We start from the raw sequence: 15,030 nt of genomic DNA, 5'->3' as shown, positions 1-15,030 counted from the left end.
TTGGATCTTCCTCTGGGCTGGGCTCCCTAATTATTTACGTTAGGACTTCTCTACGGTGGGCTTTGTTGGACCTTAAACTAAAACTATTGGGGTCAAAATCTATAATCCACTTAAGGTGTAAGGTGCGTTTGCAAATAGTCGAGTAATATCGGACCATTTTTGTTAATATACATTAACTCTTCTCTTCTGCAAGCTTTTATTCTTCAAACGAAGAAGAAGGAGAAGAGAAGAAACAGCGAAAATGGCTTCCAAGAGTTATCATCCACTGCATCTGATCATCCTCTTTGTCTACGCTGTTGCTATCTCATCATCTTTTCTCGCCGTCAGATCACACGAACAGTTCCGTAACTTCGATCTAACTCGTTTTCGATTTCTCGATCTAGAAAAAAAAATTAATTTAACCAATCACCGTTGATTTCGAAACTAACCGTCTAACAGGAACAACGGAGACGAAGAGATGAGAAGCCGCGGCGGCGGGGGGCGAAGGCTCCTTCTAGGTTTCAAAGAGACTCCAAAAGGAAGCAACGTCACCTTCGAGTGCTCTCCTTCAGGTCCTTGCGTCTCCTGCAATTCCTCCGAAAAGGTTTCTCTAACTCTCTCTCTCTCAAAATCCAATCGAGAATCTGCTTCACTGTAGATCTAGGGTTTCCAGAAGTTAAGCTCAATCAATGCGATGGATTTTGAATTGGTTTCTTGTTGTTATTGTTGTCTATTGTAGAGAAAAGAGAAGTATCGTTGCAGCGAAACTGGTTATCGGATTCCTTTCAAATGTAGAGAGGTGAGAGGAGGAGGAGAGGAAGCTTCTTCACACAAGAAAGACGCAGAAGAGAAGACGCAACAAAATGAGCAATCTAATGCCAGTAATAATGATGACGAAGAAGTTGTTGTTGATGCATCGTCGGTGAAACAGAGGAACCTGCGTGATGACGACTCTTCTTCTTCACCGGCATCGAAAGCTAAGAAGTCTCAGTCTTACAAAACTTACAGAAGCTGTGTCCCTTCTGCGGATGAGGAGAGAGTGTCAGTTCTTGGTTTCGAGGTAAACATAATAAGAAGAAAGAGATTTTGTTTCCTTGGTTGATTTTGGGTCCTGAGTCACTGACGTTAGATTATTTTTTGACACGTATAAAATTGGACAGGCGGTTATGCTAGGACTGTTACTCGTGAGTGGATCCGCTGTATATTACAGAAAGAAACAGACAGTACCGATGGCCGGAGTATCCAGTGGAAGATCACAGAGCAATTCCCGGTTTTAAGAGATTTCCTTTTTTTTTCGATTTTTGTGAGAAACAGAGATATTACTACGAGTGTATATAATATAAGCTTTTAGGGGCTTTGATATAACTGGATTACTTACTTGTTTATGAGATCAATTCCCATCTGAAAAAAAAATGTTATCACTTTACCTTTAGAAGTCTGTCATTAAGTATATGATTACTTGGTGTTTGATGAGATGTCGTGCGCTTTCTCTAGAGAGGTTTTGTGCAAGAGACAAGCAAGTAACGTATTAGCTTTTGTCATCATGATATGAGAATTAAGTTGGGTTCGAACTAACCACTTTTGAGTCCGATAGATTTTGCACAAACTATTAGCATTATGGTATAAACTAAACCATTGTTTCTCAACACTAAGCGAACAGAGGCACGAGGGCTCTGCTCAGAAGACAAAAAAAAAGTCGCAGAGATATATGCTCGTGTGCCAGTTACTTTGTTTCATGTTACAAAATTGTGTATTACCCATTTACTCTTTATCTTAAGATGAACGTCCACTCCATTGAAAAGATATCTTCACTAATTTAACTATCCTTCTTGAGTATAATTGCTTGATCTTGAACCTCTGTTAAGAGGTTTGTCGCTAGGGAGCGGATTAATGCAAGAGATCAGTTGAAGTAAGTAACAGATGTGTCTACATGATCATTTCTGACTTTGAGAGCAAGTGGAGTTCAGCCTCCGGTGCAATACTAGACAATGAAGGTCCTCTGTTACTTTACTCTGTTTCTAGAATCCAAATATATTTTTTCACTCTTTAGGTTTATGTTATTGATGTTATTCACTGTAAGATGATGAAAAAATTGGTTGAAAATTTTAGGCTTCCCAAGCTTGGAATAGCATCCTTGCCTCTTGGTGCATTTGTGGCTTGGAATAAATCTGTTTGGTTTTCTCACATAATCCACCCTTTCCAAGTGTGATTTCTCGATAATATGGCCGTGCCTAAGGATATATCGGTTGAAGTAGATTCTTCTTTTTGATCAATCAAAATCACATCCACTCAATGATCGATCGTTCTTCTCGACTTAATTGTTTCAGCTACATTCATCTTTCTCACCCACTGCCTACACATTGATATTCTGATGCTTTTCTCCTCCAAACTAATTTCTACTTTAAATCCATCTTGCATTACCTGCATGCTAGACCTAAAATTTATAACGTTTGAAACAATTACGTATTATAGACAATATGATCAATGGCGTCCCAAGAAAAAAACAATATGATCAACGCATATATTGCTTTAATCAATTTGGGGGGTTAAAAGATCTATCCACATAATTAACCATTTAAAATTTAGAGACTTAAGACAGATATTACGTAAGGTTTGAGTAAAGGTTTAAACTCTATGCTCATGTCTCTTTCTTAAATGTAAGTTCATATGTTATAATATAGTGGTAAAAAGTTAATTTCACACTTTATAATCTAACATAGTCCAAAAGCAAAGAACATAATAGTAGACAAACTTGCAATGGTGTTTGAAGTTTTCCCTCAACTGTATACTATGTTGATCATGTAAACATGCTTTAAGTTTGATTTTCTGTTTTGCTAAATTTAGTCATATTGCTCTGGACTTCCATTAGATATATCATATACCCATATTAATTCAAAAAAAAAAAATCGTATACACTGAAACGGCCACCAAATTACTAGTGGAGGTTGTGTACATGATAATATATTAAATTTAAAATGAATAAGTAAATGCGATTTTTTGTTACTTCAGCTTGAAGCTATTAAGCAAAACAAAGGCATAAGATTCCCTGGGCAATTATACGGCTACTCTTTTAGAAAAGGTAAACCAATTTTGAAGTGGGATTCATTTACAATATGGTTATATATAATTTTGATTGGTGAGATTAATATGTATCATATGTTCTACGAACTATGGCCCTATAAAAATATATGTATTATGGGATACATGACACTTATGACAGTAAGCTCTCCATCTGTTGGAAATTTTCTTCTCTTTTTCTTCTCATGAACACTAGCTCCTCTTCTTCCTTTGTAATAAGTGGCTTACCAAAATTTGTGTTTCAAAAATTGTTATGAATCTTTAAATTTACACACAAACAAAAATTACGGCAGCTATGTTACAGTGATGTAAATATATTCCCAAGGAACAATTTTTAATCATGAGTCTAGTCAATGTTGTCATTCTCATCTTTATTTCAGCAAACTTTAATATATGCATAAAATCTTAAGATACATAAAGAAGGGTTAAGGTGGTTAACGCATATATGTTTGGCTAATGTAAAATATTGCTAATTACCTTTTAGATTATTCGAAGTTTGCTGTATGTGAGCCCTTATAATGAAGTTTATGTTGGTGTCTTCAAGTTCGGAAAATAAGCAGCAAGTGATATATCAAGTTATAGTATATGGTGTAACAAAATACTACATACACTAGGGTGAGACCCGCGCTCTGCGCAGGGTAAGATAAGCCTTTTTAGAAAAAAAATTAAAGTTTGAAGTTTTATTTTCCAACATTATATATTTTATAAATGTGATATTAAAATTTAATAAATGTGATATTAAAGTTTGAAATTGTATTTTCCAACATTATGTATTTAATAAATGTAGAAGTATTAAATTTTAATAAATGTAATATAATCGGTCAGCCCATAATTATACTTGTTCGGTTCAATTATAAATGTCATTTATATATAATTTCAAGTTTATTTGATTTAAGAAGTAATTATGGGAAAATATATTATAAATTAAAGTTTAAAATTAAAAGATAACAGAATAAAAAATACCAAAATAAGAAAGTGTAAACTCATAATAGGAAACAACAAAACATATTTAAACCACAGAATAAAATCCACCTATTTAGAAGCAGTAAAATAATAAATTTATCAATACCAAATAAGTTCAGTACAATGCAAATCCTAATAAAGTTAATATTGGTCTTGCAACTATACAATTGAATATTTGATTTAAAAATTATTGTGTATTTTAATATTTTGTAGATATTTGGAATAAAATTAATAAATATCCATATTTTTAATATGTTGTGTAGTATGTAAACACATGTAAAAATAATAAATCAAAGTAATAAATCGTAGTTTCACAGATGTGTTAATCGTAATATGAATAATACAATGTGAAGATATAATTAAATCAAAAGTATATACTAAATAGAATTGTAAAGGAATGCATCTAATTAGTTACGTCGTATCAAACATTTACAAACTACATTTTTTTGTTTATCGGTGGCTTTTTTGAAAACACATTTTAGTGACTTTATTTGTTGGACCTAGGGGTGTTTAATCCAGATTTCGGTTTTGTTTTTTCGGTTTTCCGGTATTTCGGTTAGTAAAATATAACTACCACTCTAAATCATATTTACTTAGGTTCAGTTTATATACTATCGATTTTCGATTTATTCGGTTTTTTACCAAAAACATAATTATTTAGTTTGATGTAATATTATATTAATTTTAGAGTCATGTTGTCAATGCATTCACTTATTAAAAAATATTATATGTTCGTATAAATGAAAAAAAAAAAGAATAACGATTTTACCATCAAATAAAATAATCAAATCTGAACTAAAATAAAGTTTGGAATTTTCAAAATAAAAATAATAAACAAAACATAAGCATGAAAGAAAAGTTTTTTCACTCTTTCATATTTAGTGTTCATCAAAGTCATGATTCTTCGATTGAATACAAAACTCTGTTCGTTTATAGATAAGAAAAACAATTGTGAATAATTTCCACTAATTGTTGTCCATCAAATTTATAACATTCACTTCAATTTAGTCAAATGCTAAAATAAAGAAAACATATTTTTTAAAAGACTAAGAAGATATAAGAATCCTCGATTGCGATGTATTGTTATGTAATTATATAGTTGATGTGTTTTAGATATTAGGGCTTCTCTATTACTATAAAAATATGGTAATGGTTATTAACAAAAAAAAATAACTTATATAAAAACATATTTTCATGTGTCATTATAAAATAGATACACATGTTTCTACTTTTGATCTGTTTTGTTCGGGTTATTCGGTTATAAATCAGACCATATCCAAATCCTACGGTTTTTATAAAATCATATCCATTCGGTTTATATAGTATATACTAAAAATAAACTAAATTATATATTCTGGTTCGGTCCAGAACCGTTTGGTTTTACCATATTAAACAGTCTTAGTTGGATCTCATTTTGGTGGACCGTACATGTTAAGAATAATTAAGATAAGTCAAATCAATAATTATTATATATATATAGAGAGAGAGATAAAATTGAAAGTGTCACTTTCGAACTTTCTAACACTTTAAATCTTGAAGTTTTTTTGCTTTCATTTTAAATCTTCAAAGTGACATTTTTAGCATAATAAACTTCTAACGACGTTTTCCTATTCATATGTGACCGATACTGTTCATTTTACAGGTAAAAAATTAATAAAAAGTAATAAAAACTCAGTAGATAGAATTCTCCAAAACCATCTCAACAATCTCTCCCACAGCACCAACACGAATTTTGCTTCCTGGAAAATTTATTTTTCACCTAAATTTTCAACATAGATCTAATCAGAAAAATAGCTATTGTAAACTAAGATTTTAATTGAAGAGATATGGTAGAGGTTCTGGCTAGACTAATGAATTAGCTCACTTATATAGTAAAAAAACGTGTATAAAAGTTAATGAGAAAAAATCAGAAACTGAATATGTATATGTTTGTATTAAATGTATAAAGATCTTAGGGAATATTTTCGGGCAATATGGTGACTGTTTTCAAATAATTTCCTATAGTCATGCTTGCGAGAGTAATATTACATTTACTATCCGAATCAATTATTATTTATCTTCATATAAAGAATAAATTTCGGCTATTAGTCAAGATATTTAGTTAATTGGTGATAGTTTACATACGGTCACAGTATTTAAATGTCATGTATTATGGAAACTTTATATTGGGTTAACTAATAATCAGTCAAGTTACATAAAAGTAGGTTTCATATTTTTACAATTTTCCCAATAATAATTGACTAATAACGTAATGTGTATAATTTGAGGAAATGTTAAAGCTCTTATGTCAAGTGACCACATTCTATGCATATGGTGAGGGAAGAATTATCTTATCAATGACAAATGAAAAAAAATATCAAACAATTTATAGTATAATGTTTAAGAAAAAATTCAATATCGAAAAATATATGTGAGCATTGGTGAATGATTTCTGATTTTGTACAATGTTTAAGAACCATTTCAATGAGGTTGTGTGAGTGTTCATATGTAATGCAAAAACATTTCCTAACAATAACTAATAATCTGTCAAGTTAATGTCCTAAGTTCAAGACACACCTATTTAGAAACGCCATATTTTATAATATAAAACATATTAATGTTGTTTATATGTCAAGGAAAACATTTCCATGAAAATGTTGACAGGATAGAAGAGGCACCTACAAACTAATTAATCATTTTACTTTTATCTGGCAGGTTGCAGCAATTATAATATTAAATGGTGGAGGAGTCCAAACGACGTCACGAAAAACAATTTACAAATACGTTTAAAGACCCATAATTTTATTGAAACTTAGAATGCTTATTCAACGAAGCAGTAAACTTATTTATATAGTGAATAGAATATACATTAAGTAGTTAATGCGTATTATACGCCATAATAGTAAGTAAATATTAATTTTGATAGGCAAAATCTGTCATATCAAAATTTGGACAAAATATACTCGTAATCCCTAATTTACTGATATTATAACAAAATATATAGAAAGTGAAAAGAATGCAACTAATTTCGTATGTAAATATATAAAAAATAAATCTAATTAGTTCCTAATTCACTCGCTATTTAATATTTGTCAAAATTTGATTTATATATGCAAAACAAATTTGGAAAATCTTCGTAAAAATCATTTCAAAATATAGAAAGTGGAAAGGAAGAGAATAATCAAAATTCGATTTGGAAATAAAAAAATCATAATTCACTCTCTATTTAATATGAGTCAAAATTTCATTTCCATATGCAAAACAAATTTACAAAATCTTCTTAAAGATTATTTCAAAATATAGAAAGTAGAAATTAATGAAATAATCACGTGGACCACACACTCGAATCCCGAAATTGACTACTTTCCTTTTATACATATGCGGACATGAAACTATGTATAAGTAACATACGAATATGTAAGTCTGTCCAATGACAATAGCCGTAATATTCTAAGGTGAATAAGCCTTTTTCGTAAAGCATTTGAGAAGGAATTTCGTGCTGCCACGTCGTCAAAATGGCATACTCGTTAATATAGTACTCTTTTAAGGTTACTCTTTATTTTTGCTTCCATTTTAATACTAAGGGGATAAGAGATGGTGGTTAAACGGAACTAGCTATAGACTATATAATACATTATGCATATGTGCAAAATATCATGCAGACACGCGTATCCAATCAGTAGGTAAATTTGTGAAAATAATGGAATATACATACTTGAGTTGAGTGTAATTCTTTGATATTTATAAAATATGGCTGTACATTTGTAATATATAAATTAGGGTATGCATGGGATTGTTTTGTGCTTAGCTTTACCTTTTGGATACGAAAGGGATGAAATGTAATGAGAAAAGTACAATGTCTAATTTGAGTATATTACACAAAACTGCATGAAAATACACGAGACGAAAAAACACACTCAAATACTTAAACTCGTATCCGAACCTTCTCATGCACATAAAGCAAAGGCTACTAAATATATTCCCTCCTTGTCACGTTTCAGACCAGCTGTTCTAGATATCATTCTCTAACTCTCTCTTTTTCTCCAATTTTTAAAATTTTAATTCTATGATATTAGAGTATTGTGTTTCATTCTGGTATATTTTGATTTTTGGGACAAAAAGAGAAAGACATAAAAATACGGATTCATGCTTAAAGATAATATTAAAAATATATCTCACGGAAAAATATAAAGATTCATAGCCTAGATTATCTTTCTCTCTATCCTAATGTTTCGAGTAAAGTTCACTATATTAAAGGGAATAAAAACCATCGAACATATAAAGAACACCAACCATCCTAACTCATCAAAGTGATAGACGCTCTCTCTCCCTCTTGCTTTTGTTCCCACTCTTCTTGGTTCTCTATTATAGTTTTTTTTTTTGAAAAATAAATTTTAGGTTCTCTATTATAGTTTCAAAAAGAAAAATCGAATAAAACCTACTACTTCGATCGATGCTAGGTTCTGTCCTTATTTCCACCAACCAAAAGATAGGAACCAAAACAAAACCCACAAGGCTAGAAACCATGCGAAATCTCCAGTCCCTTCGTCTCCAGTTGTTTTCTCGTACACTATTTACGATCGGTTTAGTCACTCTTCTAATGATCGATGCGTTTGCAATACAAAACAACAACAAAGCCAACACAACAAAAGAGATTACTACCACTATGACGATGACCAACTCCATTACACACGGTAAGGAGCATGAAGATGGAAGAAGACATGGGGATCTTAGCTACGCTGCCAGCAAAAGAAAAGTGCCTCGTGGATCCGATCCTATACATAACAGGTTCTTTACCGATTTCTTATTTCATCTATCACTTTCAATTAACAAAATTTTGCATGTCTATGTATGTTGTTCTTTTCAGCAATATATGTTATAGCTAGTGATAAATCCATGTTGTTCGTGTTTCGTTTAATTAATGAATCAAAAGAAATCAAGCAAGCCAATTAATTCGTGGATGTATATATGCGCATTTATATTATTATGTATAAGCACTTGTTTCTGGTCACGATATACATATACTTCTAGCACAATTTTACTTTAAAAATGAACTCTTTGTTTCTTTTAGCTAACTAAGATTCGGCGAGACATATAACAGAGGCTCTCAAAAGGCTGTCTGCTAGCTTTATTCAGTCTCTACGTAAACAATCTTGTTTTTAATTACTCATCATAAAATGTCTTCTTTTTAAAACTTTCTTTTTCCCTTTATGGAAGCTTTAGCCCTTTAAATACTCTCTTTTCCTCCTTTTTCTTTCACCTCATATATTAGTTTTATAGACAAAACCACTTAAGATCTAAAATGATATTTTTGGAAAAGTTATATTACTTCCATGTTTTATTGTATCAGCGAGTCAGTTGACGTTTGTATCAATATCGATTAAGGTTTTATTTTTCATATTTGTTATCGGTTATTAAAAATTACAGAGAATAAATAGAATATTCAGATTAACTAAGTTATATAGTGAGTTTTAAATCTTAATATGTATTATGTATACAGGAGAGCAGGAAAATCAAGACGGCCACCGGGAAGAGCATAAGTACGGTGAAAGCTTGGGGAAGAGAGAGAAGTATTTGTTGGCAAATAGGTCTTGTAAAATGCTGTTAGATTCTCTTTTCCCGTTCATTTGGGATCGAATCTCTTAAATATGCTCAAAATATTTGTGACCCTACACTTCTGTTTCTTTGAATGTTTTGTTTTTGTACCTAGCGAAGAAAGATTATTGAGTTAGCAAGAGTAGTGGAAAACCCTATATAAAAGTATAAACAATTTATACAATTGCCAAGAAACAAAAGAACTTAGTTACAAAAAAGAAACAAAAGAACAAGAAGTATAGGTACATGCAATCCAGTTTTCTCACATTGCACATCTTATATATATTGGTTTCTTTCTGTTGTCCATCTTTAAGTTACATTTAATTAGGATCCTCCTTTTCTCACATTGTGTATGTGTGTAGTTGCACTAAATAATGATGAACATGTACTAAAATAGGTTAATTAATGATTTACTTGAAAACACATAAACTGAGTGTTTTTTAGTTTCTGCAAGTAACATGCATTTTTATAAAAAAAATAAGATAATGATACCTTATTTTTGTTCTAGATAACATCCTATTTTAGAGTTGATAAAGAAAAACAATATGCAGTTTTTCTTATAAAATATGAATTTTAAACACACATTTTAACCAAAATATAAATAAGATGGAATTGTATGTGTAATGAAAAATATTGTAGTTCAGAAGAGTTTATCCAACCATAGTTCAGAAGAGTTTATCCAACCATTAAGAAAAATATGTCGAGTCCGTTATTATTGATTATTCTGAAAGCATATATTCTTGCAAAGAGAAAATAAAAGAGATGTCTTCAAAGATCTGATATAACAGATTTTTATAATTCATAATGGAATGGCATATACAATTTTCATATTAAAAATATGAGCTTTAAAAGGAGAATGTGTGTAATGGTTCTTCTTATAAAGGAGACCACATTGTTTTTTGGTTCTTTGTGTTATGCTTTTTCCCATCTTTTATTCTTTTGTTCTTTTGTGGGGTCAACTCCACCACTACTCTCTATTTCATATCTTTTTCATCCATTTCAAAATTAGATTCAGTAATCTTAGCATATAAAATAACTAGTAACATAGTTTGTTCCTTTGTTACATCACGGATGTACACAACATAAACCAAAAACCATTATAGAAATTAATCGGTATATTAGCCATTTGGTACTCTGATCCATCTTACTATGTGACAAGTTATGCTTAATGAAATATAACTATTTGCAAACTATCACTAAGGTTATTAGATAAAAACTGAAAACTGAATGTCAACAAAAATGGAGGTTGCAAAATGGGTTTTTACTATATACATTGAGGTACACACGTCTTATACTTATACAAGATAATTATGAAGAAATTTTGGATACGTATGGTGAAGGCAAATGACCAAAATACGCGTAAGAAAATTCTACAAATTAACAGACTATACATATTCTAGTTTTTTCTTGAACACATGCATATGGTAAAGCAAAAATGCCATTAGTTGTTAGACATATAATTATATGTTTATACAAAAAATTAAACATAAGATCAACATGTTCATCTTAATTTTTGGTCAAACACACATCAATTCCCTTTTCAAGTACGAAATCGCAGAGTTTGAATTATTATCAAACCCGTGAAACGTACTTAATATAGAGACATAATAATCAATCAACTTTTTTGGTCACTGTTATTTTTCTTTTCTTCCGGTCGTCGAGAATCAAAAGCAACTGAAGACTAGTCTAAAGCTGGAGCATTCCAACTATATATGACGACTGATTGGCTCCTCTCGCTCTAGATAATTTAGTTAAACTCTGATAATTACCAATTAGTTCATTGTAAAGACAATAAATAAAATGAAATAATAATTGACCCACCCACATCAGTGTTTGCTAGTTTAATTTCTAAAACAAAATATATCCCCGTGAAAGTGTTAAAATATATATATATTCCCGTGAGAAGAAGTAAAACAATATCGAAAAAAAAGAATTAAGGTTATTCATTCCATTTAATTGGGCCGAGTAACAGCTGGGCTAACGTAATAAGCTTCGTCGGCAAGTTCGTTACATGCCGCGCCAAAAAGCCACGTATCAGTTAATAAAATAAGAGTTCATGTAACAAACAAAACTAATCAGCGAGATAAGAAAACATCCGGATCCAATACCAACCGAATCTGGATATCGAGTTCGGTTAGAAGATGCCGGAGACGGGAGACGTGGATCGTCAGATCGAGCAGCTGATGGAGTCCTTCTTTGCCATTGAAAACAGTCATTCTTTTAGTGATTGGTTGGATATACGAAGAGAAGCGACTAGTGTTTGTACTGAGAATTGTGTGTGTGTGTGTGTTTATGCCTCCTTTTATGCTGGTTATATTTTTCATGACTGTTGTTTAATTTTGTGAAGATCGAGAGTATTATTCTGTGAAGACAGTCTCGCTCTTGGTAGCACTCAAAATTCGATACAGAGATAGGCTTTACCATCTTAAGAGGGAATCACGAAAGCCGCCAAATTACTCAACTGTTAGTTTTTGAAATCCTCAGCTTCTATAAAAAAATTTGCATATAAGTTTCTTTTGTAAATTCTTGTTTTTGATTGCAGATGATCGATGCGGTTGGGGGATATCTCCTCGTGGAGCAGGCTACACGTTCGGTCAAGATATCGCTACTCAGTTTAACCACACCAATGGACTCAGCCTGATTTCAAGAGCACACCAACTTGTCATGGAAGGTTATAACTGGTGCCAAGAAAAGAACGTTGTGACTGTGTTTAGTGCCCCGAACTATTGCTACCGATGCGGAAACATGGCTGCGATTCTAGAGATAGATATGCGAGAACATGGACCAGAACTTCCTTCAGTTCGATCCAGCCCCGCGTCAAGTCGAACCTGAAACTACACGCAAGACTCCAGATTACTTTTTGTAAGTACCCAAAAAAGAAGAAAAACATCCTTAACCTTGTTCTGTAGTTACATTTTAAACTTTGTCTTGTTTTACTTGATCTTTAGTTACGAATGTGTAACCTTCTGACTGATGCAAGCGTTACAAAAGACTCTGGTACATATGAATAAAGCAATTGTTGTTTGAGAGGTGGTACATATAATACCCAAACAAGCTATAGGAGCTGAGATCTAAACCAAAAAAAAAGAGAGATTCAAGAGCTTTCTAGTTCACTACGGATCCAATCCTGTGCACACATCAAGGCCTGGACAGTACTCGGTCTAAGCGAGCACCAGGTTTCACTAATCCTTCTCTTCCTAGAACTCTCAAAGGCGTCTTCTTCTGATGATACATTCGACATGGGAACCGCCAACACATTACGTGCCATCATGGAGAGAATCGGGTACTTTGGTGTATGAACTTTCCACCAGTTGAGTATGTCAAAATCTGAGTTATGTGGGAACAGAGGCTCCTTTAGGTACTTCTCAAGATCCGATTTAGAGTCTTGACCTGGTGAAGAAGTAGTCGTCTCGTTAATGTACTTATCAAATTATAAGAGTCTATCTTCATGCTGATGATGAGGATGATTCTCCTGCCAGACGAGGGCTTGGTCTGATGATGCTAACAACAATCCTACAGAATGCTCGTTGTAAAGCACTTTGACGTACTCATAGATGTCTTCAATAAACTCCGAAGCAGCAGAGTCATACAACAGCGGATAGTAATACTCCACCAGCTTCATTTTGAAGCGTGGGTCTAATATGGTAGCAATGGCTGGAACACAGTGGTTTCTATTCCAAAACTCCTCGAATCTCTTCCTCATGGTTACAGCTAAGGAGCTAACAAAACCGTCAGGGCTTCTGGTCCATTCTATTAACCAGAGGTGTACGTCGCATATCTTAGGGAAGTAAATGTTTGCGGTTAAGCAACTACTACCGCTTCTCTTTGTGAATGTTTTCGTCACTTCGACAAAGACTTTCAAGAACCCGACAACCGTTTCTAACCTCTCCCACTCCAAATCAGACGTACATGACGCAGAGGACTCACGCTGTTTCACGAGCGAGAACATGTTCTTATGCTCTAATGCAATCTCCAGCATTGTAAACGTGGTGTCCCATCGCGTTGAGTCATCGATACATAGGACCCTTTCACTGCTACCAGTCCATTGGTTAACATACCTAACGCTTTCTCGAATCTTGTTTATCGTCTCGACACAACTTTAGAGAGACTCTTGAGCCATCTGGTTAATAACATAAACTCCACAGCTCACATCAAACAACTGGCCGTTACAGTAAAGAAACTTGTTCTGTGCCAACCTGTCTCTGATCTTGCTAGCCACGTTTTCACCAAAGGGAGGAGTCCGATTCGACGCCATAGAGAAGAGCTTCCTGTCAATATCCCATTCCATCAAGCACGTTATCACAACCTCAGCAAGCATCACATCATCGCTACGAGATGACGGATCAACTACGAAGAAGTTAAGAACTCTCTTCCTCAGCTCCCATGTTTCATCGATATAATGAGCAGCCAAACACAAGAACTCATCAGAATCATCACCGTTCCTCCACACGTCGACGCTGATACTGATCTTTCCAGGCAACTTATCCAAGTCCTCGAAGATCTTATGCTTCTCCTTGGCGTATATCTCCATACAATCAGACTCAACTCTCTCGAACACAACGGGGTCAAAGAGAGGCTGTAAGTTTCTAAGGAACACTCTGAACCCAACGTCTTCAACCATGGTTAACGGATAGCCATGTAAGATTATCATCTGTGCTAGATCGAACCGGCTCCTCCTCTGATCTAAACCGGAGTTAACCACAGATGCATTATTATTATTATTATTACTCTGTTCATGTTTTGTCACAATCGCTAGCTCGAGTGTCGTTGTTGTTTCTACTACTCTCTTCTGAGCAGCAGTAACACCAACACCGTTGCTGTTAGCTCTCCTCTTGCATCTGATCAGATGGTTCCTTAGATGAGAAGTCCCGCTCGCGCTAGAACCGCTGAGACGTTTTTCACAGTGTCTGCAGATCGCCACGTGTGTGTCTCCTTTCCTCACCTTGTCGAAATCATTCCACACGGCTGATTTGAGTTTGGTGGATTTCACAATCACTGCCTCTGATAAGTCCATCTCATTGATTATCATCATCACTGTCTCTCCCTCCTACACAGTAAAAAAAACACAATCGCAATTCAATCTTCACTTAACCTAAAAAAATCTAGAAAGATATAAGCTTTCACAGCGTTCACCTCGTCATTCAAGTAGCTCCCGTGGGTTTAACAGCGGCGGAGACTCTTGGTGTGTCGGTGGTTTCGTGGCGGTAGGGTTTTAGCGAGAGGGCTTTTCTCTGTTTTGTTTGTTTGTTGGTGAGAAGATATTTTTTTTGTTTTTTTGAAATGGTCAGCAGTTTTTTTGCCACGTTGTGTAGATTTAACAAACTTGGACCTTATATTTATGTGTGTTTTCCAAATTTAGCTCTAAGTTTATTTTATTATCAATTTAGTCCATTTTTATTTACAAATCAGTCGCTTGTATTGTTTCTTTCTTCGGAG

At 33.4% G+C, this 15,030-nt stretch overlaps 5 protein-coding genes across 5 annotated transcripts; 3 read left to right on the top strand and 2 right to left on the bottom strand.

Annotated features, from left to right (window-relative positions):
* The first annotated feature begins 176 nt into the window (after window positions 1–176).
* On the top strand, window positions 177–1,414 carry LOC108824290 (uncharacterized). The gene is made up of 4 exons (XM_018597683.2): window positions 177–339; window positions 439–583; window positions 719–1,039; window positions 1,140–1,414. The coding sequence occupies exons 1-4, from the start codon at window positions 242–244 to the stop codon at window positions 1,254–1,256; spliced, it is 681 nt and encodes a 226-aa protein (XP_018453185.1). The 5' UTR covers window positions 177–241; the 3' UTR covers window positions 1,257–1,414.
* A 6,878-nt stretch (window positions 1,415–8,292) lies between these two features.
* Window positions 8,293–9,706, top strand: LOC108836893 (CLAVATA3/ESR (CLE)-related protein 26). The gene is made up of 2 exons (XM_018609988.2): window positions 8,293–8,787; window positions 9,500–9,706. The coding sequence occupies exons 1-2, from the start codon at window positions 8,453–8,455 to the stop codon at window positions 9,537–9,539; spliced, it is 375 nt and encodes a 124-aa protein (XP_018465490.1). The 5' UTR covers window positions 8,293–8,452; the 3' UTR covers window positions 9,540–9,706.
* Window positions 9,707–11,735: 2,029 nt separating this feature from the next.
* LOC130499828 (serine/threonine-protein phosphatase PP2A-5 catalytic subunit-like) lies at window positions 11,736–12,426 on the top strand. The gene is made up of 2 exons (XM_056994258.1): window positions 11,736–11,868; window positions 12,137–12,426. The coding sequence occupies exons 1-2, from the start codon at window positions 11,736–11,738 to the stop codon at window positions 12,424–12,426; spliced, it is 423 nt and encodes a 140-aa protein (XP_056850238.1).
* Window positions 12,427–12,688: 262 nt separating this feature from the next.
* On the bottom strand, window positions 12,689–13,573 carry LOC130499827 (zinc finger BED domain-containing protein RICESLEEPER 1-like). Its single transcript, XM_056994257.1, has 2 exons — window positions 13,112–13,573; window positions 12,689–13,015 (listed from the first exon to the last, which is right to left on the bottom strand). Exons 1-2 carry the CDS (start codon window positions 13,571–13,573, stop codon window positions 12,689–12,691), a joined length of 789 nt encoding a protein of 262 aa, XP_056850237.1.
* A 120-nt stretch (window positions 13,574–13,693) lies between these two features.
* On the bottom strand, window positions 13,694–14,608 carry LOC130499825 (zinc finger BED domain-containing protein RICESLEEPER 1-like). The gene has a single exon (XM_056994255.1). It carries the CDS (start codon window positions 14,606–14,608, stop codon window positions 13,694–13,696), a length of 915 nt encoding a protein of 304 aa, XP_056850235.1.
* Between the last annotated feature and the right edge of the window lie 422 nt (window positions 14,609–15,030).

Source organism: Raphanus sativus, chromosome 9, assembly GCF_000801105.2.
Source record: "Raphanus sativus cultivar WK10039 chromosome 9, ASM80110v3, whole genome shotgun sequence".
Taxonomy (NCBI): Eukaryota; Viridiplantae; Streptophyta; class Magnoliopsida; order Brassicales; family Brassicaceae; genus Raphanus; species Raphanus sativus.
The sequence above is the reverse complement of the archived record's forward strand: the minus strand, read 5'-3'. Positions and strand labels throughout refer to the sequence as shown.